Below are 10,878 nucleotides of genomic sequence, written 5' to 3' on the forward strand. Positions count from 1 at the left end.
CGTGTGGGGTTCCCCCTTATATCCATACCAGACACGTGTGGGGTTCCCCCTTCATATCCATACCAGACACGTGTGGGGTTCCCCCTTAATATCCATACCAGACACGTGTGGGGTTCCCCCTTAATATCCATACCAGACACGTGTGGGGTTCACCCTTATATCCATACCAGACACGTGTGGGGTTCCCCCTTCATATCCATACCAGACACGTGTGGGGTTCCCCCTTCATATCCATACCAGACACGTGTGGGGTTCCCCCTTATATCCATACCAGACACGTGTGGGGTTCCCCCTTATATCCATACCAGACACGTGTGGGGTTCCCCCTTAATATCCATACCAGACACGTGTGGGGTTCCCCCTTATATCCATACCAGACACGTGAGGGGTTCCCTTTAATATCCATACCAGACACGTGTGGGGTTCCCCCTTCATATCCATACCAGACACGTGTGGGGTTCCCCTTAATATCCATACCAGACACGTGTGGGGTTCCCTCTTAATATCCATACCAGACACGTGTGGGATTCCCCCTTAATATCCATACCAGACACGTGTGGGGTTCCCCCTTAATATCCATACCAGACACGTGTGGGGTTCCCCCTTAATATCCATACCAGACACGTGTGGGGTTCCCCCTTATATCCATACCAGACACGTGTGGGGTTCCCCCTTATATCCATACCAGACACGTGTGGGGTTCCCCTTAATATCCATACCAGACACGTGTGGGGTTCCCCCTTATATCCATACCAGACACGTGTGGGGTTCCCCCTTATATCCATACCAGACATGTGTGGGGTTCCCCCTTATATCCATACCAGACATGTGGGGTTCCCCCTTAATATTCATATGTGAAGGAGAATTGCAGGATGGGATTGTATGATGTATGTAGGATGGGATTGTATGATGTATGTAAGATGGATTGTATGATGTAAGTAGGATGGGATTGTATGATGTATGTAGAATGGGAGGTATGATGTATGTAGGATGGATTGTATGATGTATGTAGGATGGATTGTATGATGTACGTAGGATGGATTGTATGATGTACGTAGGATGGGATTGTATGATGTATGTAGGATGGATTGTATGATGTATGTAGGGTGGGATGTATGATGTATGTAGGATGGGATTGTATGATGTTTGTAGGATGGGATTGTATGATGTACGTAGGATGGGATTGTATGATGTACGTAGGATGGATTGTATGATGTACGTAGGGTGGGATGTATGATGTATGTAGGATGGGATTGTATGATGTTTGTAGGATGGGATTGTATGATGTATGTAGGATGGGATTGTATGATGTATGTAGGATGGATTGTATGATGTATGTAGGATGGATTGTATGATGTATGTAGGATGGGATTGTATGATGTACGTAGGATGGGATTGTACGATGTACGTAGGATGGGATTGTATGATGTATGTAGGATGGGATTGTATGACGTACGTAGGATGGGATTGTATGATGTATGTAGGATGGATTGTATGATGTATGTAGGATGGATTGTATGATGTATGTAGGATGGGATTGTATGATGTATGTAGGATGGATTGTACGATGTATGTAGGATGGGATTGTATGATGTATGTAGGATGGATTGTATGATGTATGTAGGATGGATTGTATGATGTATGTAGGATGGGATTGTATGATGTATGTAGGATGGATTGTACGATGTATGTAGGATGGGATTGTATGATGTATGTAGGATGGATTGTATGATGTATGTAGGATGGGATTGTATGATGTATGGCCAGTTGTAGAAGATGCACGCTTGGATTGTTCGCTCTCTTTCTATTGGTCAGCGACATTTCTGTCACCTCCTTTTACCCAGGGACACGCCCACTTCTTGTGTAGGGGGGCCGTGATTGGACGGCTCCCAATGTTGTTGTGGATTTGTGATGTCGGCTCAACATCGCCTCTACAGGTGACTTTACTAATGACAACCCTGAGACCTCTCCAGAGCTCCATGCTGCACCACCAATGATGAAGGAGCTCAACAGCGCCACACAGGTGACTCTGGGAATCACACGCTAAAAACATGTGAGTTACAGACTGCGGTTACAGCGCCCCCTGCGGGTGACTTTGGGAATCACATTCTATAAACGTGTGAGTTGCAGACTGCGGTTACAGCGCCCCCTGCGGGTGACTTCGGGAATCACATTCTATAAACGTGTGAGTTACAGACTGTGGTTACAGCGCCCCCTGCGGGTGACTTTGGGAATCACACGCTATAAACGTGTGAGTTACAGACTGTGGTTACAGCGCCCCCTGCGGGTGACTTTTGGAATCACACGCTATAAACGTGTGAGTTGCAGACTGTGGTTACAGCGCCCCCTGCGGGTGACTCTGGGAATCACACACTATAAACATGTCAGTTGCAGTCTGTGGTTACAGCGCCCCCTGTGGGTGACTCTGGGAATCACACGCTATAAACGTGTGACATGCAGACCGCGGTTACAGCGCCCCCTGCGGGTGACTTTGGGAATCACACGCTATAAACGTGTGACATGTAGACCGCGGTTACAGCGCCCCCTGCGGGTGACTTTGGGAATCACAAGCTATAAACGTGTGACTTGCAGACTGCGGTTACAGCGCCCCTGTGGGTGACTCTGGGAATCACACGCTATAAACGTGTGACATGCAGACCGCGGTTACAGCGCCCCCTGCGGGTGACTTTGGGAATCACACGCTATAAACGTGTGACATGTAGACCGCGGTTACAGCGCCCCCTGCGGGTGACTTTGGGAATCACAAGCTATAAACGTGTGAGTTGCAGACTGCGGTTACAGCGCCCCCTGCGGGTGACTCTGGGAATCACACGCTATAAACGTGTGACATGCAGACTGCGGTTACAGCGCCCCCTGCGAGTGACTTTGGGAATCACACGCTATAAATGTGTGACTTGCAGACTGCGGTTACAGCGCCCCCTGCGGGTGACTTTGGGAATCCTACACTATAAACGCGTAAGTTGCACACTGCGGTGACAGCGCCCCCTGCAGGTGACTTTGGGAATCACATGCTATAAACGTGTGAGTATATCTCGCTGGTTGTTGTTGTGCGTGGTCAATGTCATTAGGCCACACCCACTCTTCAGTGTTGTAGAAACATGCACACAATCACACATTTCCAGCTATGCACAAAATCACACATTTCCCTTCATACACACAATCACACATATGATATGTGATTTTTTTAAATGTATTCTTCAGATGTTTTTTAACATATAGTTTTACTTATATTTGTAAATAAATCCCAAAAATGTAGATTTGTATTTTTAAAGACATTCTGTATATTTGAAATATATTTATAAAATTTCACTACCCCATTTGCTGAACCATAAAAAAAATTCTGTCCCACCCATCCACATGTCCCAGCCATCCACATGTCCCAGCCATCCACATGTCCCGCTCATCCACATGTCTCGCCATGTCTCACCCATCCGCATGTCTCACCCATCCGCATGTCTCACCCATCCGCATGTCTCACCCATCCGCATGTCTCACCCATCCACATGTCCCGCCCATCCACATATCCCACCCATCAACATGTCCCGCCCATCCACATGTCCCACCCATCCACATGTCCCACCCATCCACATGTCTCACCCATCCACATGTCTCACCCATCCACATGTCCCACCCATCCACATGTCCCACCCATCCACATATCCTACCCATCCACATGTCCCAGCCATCCACATGTCCCGCCCCATCCACATGTCCCAGCCATCCACATGTCCCAGCCATCCACATGTCCCACTCATCCACATGTCTCACCCATCCACATGTCCCGCCCCATCCACATGTCCCAGCCATCCACATGTCCCACTCATCCACATGTCCCACCCATCCACATGTCCCACCCATCCACATGTCCCAGCCATCCACATGTCCCACTCATCCACATGTCTCGCCCATCCACATGTCTCACCCAAAAATGTAGATTCGTATTTTTAAAGACATTCTGTATATTTGAAATATATTCATAAAATTTCACTACCCCATTTGCTGAACCATAAAAAAAAATCTGTCCCACACATCCACATGTCCCAGCCATCCACATGTCCCACTCATCCACATGTCTCACCCATCCACATGTCCCACCCATCCACATGTCCCGCCCCATCCACATGTCCTACCCATCCACATGTCCCAGCCATCCACATGTCCCACTCATCCACATGTCTCACCCATCCACATGTCCCACCCATCCACATGTCCCGCCCCATCCACATGTCCCCGCCATCCACATGTCCCAGCCATCCACATGTCCCACTCATCCACATGTCTCACCCATCCACATGTCCCGCCCATCCACATGCCCCACCCATCCATATATCCCACCCATCCACATGTCCCGCCCATCCACATGTCCCACCCATCCACATATCCCACCAATCCACATGTCCCACCCATCCACATGTCTCACCCATCCACATGTCCCACCCATCCACATGTCCCGCCCCATCCACATGTCCCAGCCATCCACATGTCCCACTCATCCACATGTCCCAGCCATCCACATGTCCCACTCATCCACATGTCTCGCCCATCCACATGTCCCGCCCATCCACATGCCCCACCCATCCATATATCCCACCCATCCACATGTCCCGCCCATCCACATGTCCCACCCATCCACATATCCCACCCATCCACATGTCCCACCCATCCACATGTCCCAGCCATCCACATGTCCCACCCATCCACATGTCCCACCCATCCACATGCTCAGTGACTAAATACTAGCCTGGCCAAATTGCTGCATTACAACTTCTGCCTTTCCATCTGGTGACTCCGCCCCCTTCCGTGAATTTGCAGAATGTTCTGTACCACAGTGGCAGGTTCTGAAAAGACAATTCTTATCACGCAAGTCCATTCCAGCTCTGTACCATCATGTGGAAGGCAATGTATTGGCCTCGGACAGGGCGGTCAGCAGCAAGGTCCATATTACTGACACGTGGTCCAGCAGGCGTGGTCAGGAACGTTACATATCCTTCACAGCACACTGGGTGACTCTGCTAGCAGCTGGGAAGGATGCAGGACAGGGTTCAGTGCTGGAGCTTGTTCCACCACCATGCCTCCAAAAATCTAGTGGTGATTCTGCCACATGTGTCTGCCCCACCCCCTCCTCTTCCTCTGCCTCTATGGCCTCTTCTGCTGAATTGTCCTCTGAACCAGCAGTGCTCCATAAGCATTCAAGGGGCTACACCAGCAGTCAGGCTAAGAGATGCCACGTGGTGCTTCAGCTGGTTATCTAGGGGACAGGAGCCACAGCGGGCCAGAGATTCTGTCAGCTCTGCAGGGGCCGGCTCAGAGGTGGTTGACGCCACAGAAGATTGAGCCATGATTGGTTGTGTGTGACTATGGCACCACCCTTCTCTCCGCCCTCCAACAGGGACACTTGACACATGTTCCATGCATGGCACATGTCCTGAATTTGGTGGTGCATTGTTTCTTGAACAGGTACCCAGGCTTTCCAGATCTTCTGAGGCAGGCCAGAAAAGTCTGTGGCCATTTCTGGCGGTCATACACGGCCAGTGTTCGGCTGGCTGACATTCAACGGGAATTCAACCTGCCCACCAACCACCTCATTTGTGACATGTCCACCAGGTGGAACCCAACATTGGCAATGCTGCAGCGGCTGCACACACAGCAGAGGACCAACAATGAGTACCTGTGTGAATATGGCACAAGGACAGGCTCAGGGGAGCTTGGCTTCTTTTCACCACACCAGTGGCTGCTGTAAAGGATGCATGCCTGTCCTGTCACCATTTGAGGGGCCACAGGGATGGTGAGCCGTGACAATGCATGCATCAGTGACATTATCCCTCTAGTCTTCCTGCTGGAGCACACGCTGCATGGAATCATGGACAGGGCACTTGAGGCAGAACAACGGGAGGAAGAGGAGGATTTCCTGTCCTCTCAAGGTCCCCTTTATGCAGAAACCATTCCTGCGGGGCCACAAAACACACAGCAGGAGGAGGAAGAGAAGGAGGAGGATTGCAGCACCATGGAAGTAGAGGATCACATACAGCAGTCTTCATGGGGTGGTTTCCAGTCCCCACAACCCCAACCAGGAGTAGTACATGGCTGGGAGGAGGTAGTTCCTGACAATGTCATCCTCAGTGACCCAGAGGACTCAGAATCTCCTGCCTCTTCAACCTTACTCTACATGGGCTCCCTGATTCTGCAAAGCCTGCGTAAGGGCCCGAGGATTCGTGGTATCAAGGAGAGGGATCAGTACTGGTTGGCAACCCCTCTTGATCCACGTTACAAGGGTGAAGTTGCAGAGCTCATCCAGTCTTCACAGAGGGAGCAGAGGATGAAACATCTTGAGGACACCATGAAAAAACATTTGAGTAGAACCTTTCCAGACAATGGGAGGTCACCATTTCCTGGACAACGTGTTTCTGAGGCTTCATTCTGTCAAAGGAAGAGCGGTGGAGAAGGTGGCCGGCTGACTGATGCCTTCAAACAGTTCTTTATTCCTCCGTGCCCAGGGATGTTAGGTTTAAGCACCCATCGGCAGGGTCTGCATCATATGGTGCAGGATTATCTAGGGGCAAGAGCAGACTTGGAGACCTTTCCAACTGAACATCCACTGGGTTACTGGGTCTTGAGGATGGATCACTGGCCAGAACTCGCTCAATATGCCATCCAGCTACTGACCTGTCCTGCACCCAGCGTGCTTTCCGAACGGACATTCAGTGCTGCTGGAGGTTTTGTGGCAGATAAAAGAGTGCGTCTGTCCACAGACTCCGCTGACCAGCTGACATTTATCAACATGAATCAGTCCTGGATCAACAGCAACTATCTTGTCCCTGATGCTGATGTAACTGATTCCATTTGTTAGGGATCTGGGATCCCTTGAAGACTGCCTATGCTGCCTATCCTATTCCTCAGTCCTGATTATGGGCGCTTCCAACTGTTTGGTTTAGGGCCCCACCAACACCCAAGGCACTTATGTTTTTATTTTGTACCGCTTACTCATGCACAAGGGGGGCAGCATCAGGGTGCCCCCCTTATTTAAAGGTGTACCCTGATGCTAATGAGCCCCCTGCCTGCAAACCCCCACAACCAGGGTTTTGGGGAAGAGGCCCTTGTCTCCATGCTGAGGGAATGTGTCCTGGTAAGCCCCAGGGAGGGGAGGGCCACTCGTTCATCCCCACTTTTAGGCCTACCAGGCCTGCGCTCAGATCAAGGGTCTGGTAGGAAGTTAGGAGGGACCCCACACTTTTTCCACCTATTTGTCAGTGGTGGGGTTCTCCTTAGAAGTCCTATCAGGTCTAAAGGACCTGGTTTGGCTTTTAGGGGGAACCCCACGCACTTAAAAAAAAAAGTCACTGTGGGGTCCCTCCTAACCTTCCCACCAGACCTAATGGGTCTGTATGGATTAGGGGGACCCCACACATCCTTTTTTTTAAAATAATATAAATATCAGTCGTGGTGCAGCAGGTCCTATACATTGTACAGATGTGCAACTCTGCAGGGAGTTTATGGGGACCCCCCAGGAATGATAATTACATTTTAATTTTTTTTTGTTTTTTTACTTTAAGCAATGAAAAATGACGGCCCCTATAAAAACGGTACTTTTTTTTCCTCACTGATTCCTGTCCCTCAGAGCCGTCCCCGAGTCCCCATACCACTTCTGGGGCCAATAACTGGCATAAAAGCCTTCAGAATGGACACTTTTCCATTTACAAGTTCCAGTCCCATAGACTTTCATTGAGTTCAAAGTTTGCAGTTGAACTTTCGTCAAGTTGGAATGTTGGACCGCGAACCGAACAGGGGGGTGTTGGACCCGTCATATTACATGTCTGTGTCCTTCTGTAGAAGAATTCTTCTAGCTACGTGTCTCAGTCCCAGCCTCTCCCTGTGTAGGAATGTACACCTCGCCCCGTGTAGGAGGGTACAGAACGGGTCACATTGGATACGGAGTGTCAGAGACTTTCCCCGTCATTCTGTCTTCTGCTCTCAGCGATGGCGTCTTCTGATCTGAGGAAGGAGCTGGAATGTTCCATCTGTCTGAACATTTATACAGATCCTGTAACCCTGAGATGTGGACACAACTTCTGCCGGGACTGTATTGGCCGTGTGTTGGATACACAGGAGGGGTCTGGAGGTTATTCCTGTCCTGAATGCAGAGAAGAGTTCCAGGACCGTCCTGCACTGAGGAGGAACATAACACTACGTAACATAGTGGAGAACTTCCAGTCTACCCATCCAGAGCAGGAGGAGTCCGGGGTCTTCTGTACTTACTGTATTCACACTCCTGTACCGGCTGTGAAATCCTGTCTGCTGTGTGAAGCTTCTCTGTGTGACAACCACCTGAGAGTCCACAGCAAGTCACCAGAACATGTCCTATGTGACCCCACCACTTCCCTGAAGGACAGGAAATGCTCCATCCATAAGAAGATCCTGGAGTATTACTGCACCGAGGACTCCACCTGTATCTGTGTGTCCTGCAGTTTGGCCGGAGAACATCGGGGACACCAGGTGGAGACTTTGGAGAAGGCCTCTGAGATGAAGAAGAAGAAACTGAGGAATGTTCTGCAGAAACTGATGACAGAGAGAGAGGAGACAGAGAAAAGAGTCCAGAGTCTGCAGGAACGCAGGAGGAAAGTACAAGGAAAAGCAGATGATGAAACCAAGAGAGTCACTGCCCTGTTCAGAGACCTCAGGAGACGTCTGGAAGACCTGGAGAAGAGAGTCCTGAGGGACATCTCCAGGTGGGCAGAGCGGGTCTCCCGTCCCATGTTGGATTATATTCGGGATCTGGAAATAAAGAAGGAGGAGCTGTCCAGGAAGATGAGGGACATTGAGGAGCTGTGTAACATGACGGATCCACTGACTGTCCTACTGGAATCAGACACAGGTGACTTGTGTGATACTGAGGATGGAGATGATGAGGACAGAGAGAGACATGAGAAGCTCCTCCATGATGGAGGGGATGGGGATGTGGGGGGGATCTCACACACATTACACACGGGTTTATCTGATATCATGTCTGGGGTCAATGTACAGAAATGTACAGGCACACATGTCTCTCCACATTCTACTACAAAGGGCAAAGGTCCCATCAATGCTCCACCATCCAGGCCAGACCCCCAATCCTCCCCCACTGGAGGACCAAATATTGGGGCTGTACAGCAAACACGGGGGGTGTCGGGGGTTACAGACATATTACTGGATGTGAGGATAGCTGGTAATTATCTACATATATCAGATGACGGGAAAACTGCATCCTGGTCATCATCATCACATCAGAATCGTCCAGAAACACCAGAGAGGTTCCAGTATCATCAGGTGATGAGCAGTCAGAGCTTCTCCTCCGGGAGACATTACTGGGACGTGGATGTCGGGGGGGCAGAGTACTGGAGAGTCGGGATGTGTTACCCCAATATAGACAGGAGAGGAGGTCAGTCAGTGATTGGATATAATAAGAAGTCCTGGGGGTTGGAGAAGTTGGGGGGTGATGAGTACTCAGCGATACATGACAGGAAGAAGACCCCATTCCCCGGCGGTGTCTCCAGTACCAGAGTCAGGATAGATCTGGATTATGAGGCCGGGCGGATCTCCTTCTATGATCTGTGTGACCCGATCCGACACCTCCACACCTTCACCACCACCTTCACTCAGCCCCTCCATGCTGGGGTAGGTGTATGGGGAGGGGTAGGTTGTATAAAGATATGTGGGAGGAGCCGGAAGTGAGAGATCCGCCCAGAGACATCACAAGGGGGATGATGTGATTGGTGATTGGTGCAATACTCAGCCAATAGGAGGAAGGGCAGGAAACAGGAGTGATTTGTGGAGAAAGCTGCAGGTTCCGGGGCTGTCATCTTCATCCTAAACTTCACTTCACTCCCTAGTGTGTCACTGACCAGGAACAAGCATGCAGGAGGTCCGAGTGTTCCGCCTTCACTGGATGCATGCTTGTCACACTTATTTTTGACAGTGGCAATAAAATGACAGTTGAAAAATTGAGGGGGTTTTGACAGATAAAAAGTGCCATTTTTTGTCATTTGAAAATGACAGTTAATTGTGACAGTTGAAAAATGTGTATTTTTTTGGTCATTTAAAAAATGACAGTTATTTTTTTCATTTGAAAATAATACTTATATTTTACAGTGGCAAAAAATGGCAATTGAAAAATTATGGTTTTATTGACAATTTAAAAATGACAGTTATTTTTTGTCATAAAAATCGAGTTTTTTTTTTTTTCTTTACAAACGATTTTTTTGATTAAAAGTAGACAGTAAAACAACAGTACATTTTCAAATAATATTTACAGCAAAAACAAGTCACTTTTGAAAAGTGCAATACAGGAAAGTATATTATAGTAAGAAAGAGAAGAAACAGAAAAGAGTAGATTGCAGAAACATGAAATACGTAGATGATAAGACAGGTTCAATGATACTTCTGTCAATAGTATATGTCAGTCATTTTTCACTGGAAACGTTGTTAATCGTGTAATAAATGTCTATAATCCCTCCATGACTCCCATTTTTAGCAAATAAGTGCATCTCATCCAGTAGGGTATAACAAATGCATTCCATGAGCATCACAGCATCAATTCTGTGTAGGATGGAGGTCAAGGGTACAACATCGGACCTCCAATGTACGGCAATAGACCATAAAGTGGCAGTACATATAAAATGTATCAATCTCATAATGGCATCAGGGACCCCTGGAATATGAGCCCCCAATAGACAGGTCTGTATAGATAAGCGTATTGGGGTACCCACCAGTAAGGTAGCCACCTCGGATATCCTGCACCAAATCGAAGATATGGACGGGCAATCCCAAAATATACGCACCAAAGTGCCTGTAAGACCACAGCCCCGGAAACATAGAGGGGACGTT

The 10,878-nt window shown here is 48.9% G+C and overlaps 1 protein-coding gene across 1 annotated transcript; it reads left to right on the forward strand.

Annotated features, from left to right (window-relative positions):
* Positions 1–7,986: 7,986 nt before the first annotated feature.
* On the forward strand, positions 7,987–10,507 carry LOC149428892 (E3 ubiquitin/ISG15 ligase TRIM25-like). Its single transcript, XM_089666964.1, has one exon. The coding sequence runs from the start codon at positions 7,996–7,998 to the stop codon at positions 9,724–9,726; it is 1,731 nt and encodes a 576-aa protein (XP_089523090.1). The 5' UTR covers positions 7,987–7,995; the 3' UTR covers positions 9,727–10,507.
* The last annotated feature ends 371 nt before the right edge of the window (positions 10,508–10,878 follow it).

This window comes from Staurois parvus, unplaced genomic scaffold, assembly GCF_062004578.1.
Source record: "Staurois parvus isolate SC_StPar_1 unplaced genomic scaffold, SC_StPar_1.0 ptg002942l, whole genome shotgun sequence".
Classification (NCBI taxonomy): domain Eukaryota; kingdom Metazoa; phylum Chordata; class Amphibia; order Anura; family Ranidae; genus Staurois; species Staurois parvus.

What these genes read in the sequence shown, in the direction of transcription:
- LOC149428892 (XM_089666964.1), top strand. Translation starts at nt 7,996, where the DNA reads ATGGCGTCTTCTGATCTGAGGAAGGAGCTGGAATGTTCCATCTGTCTG.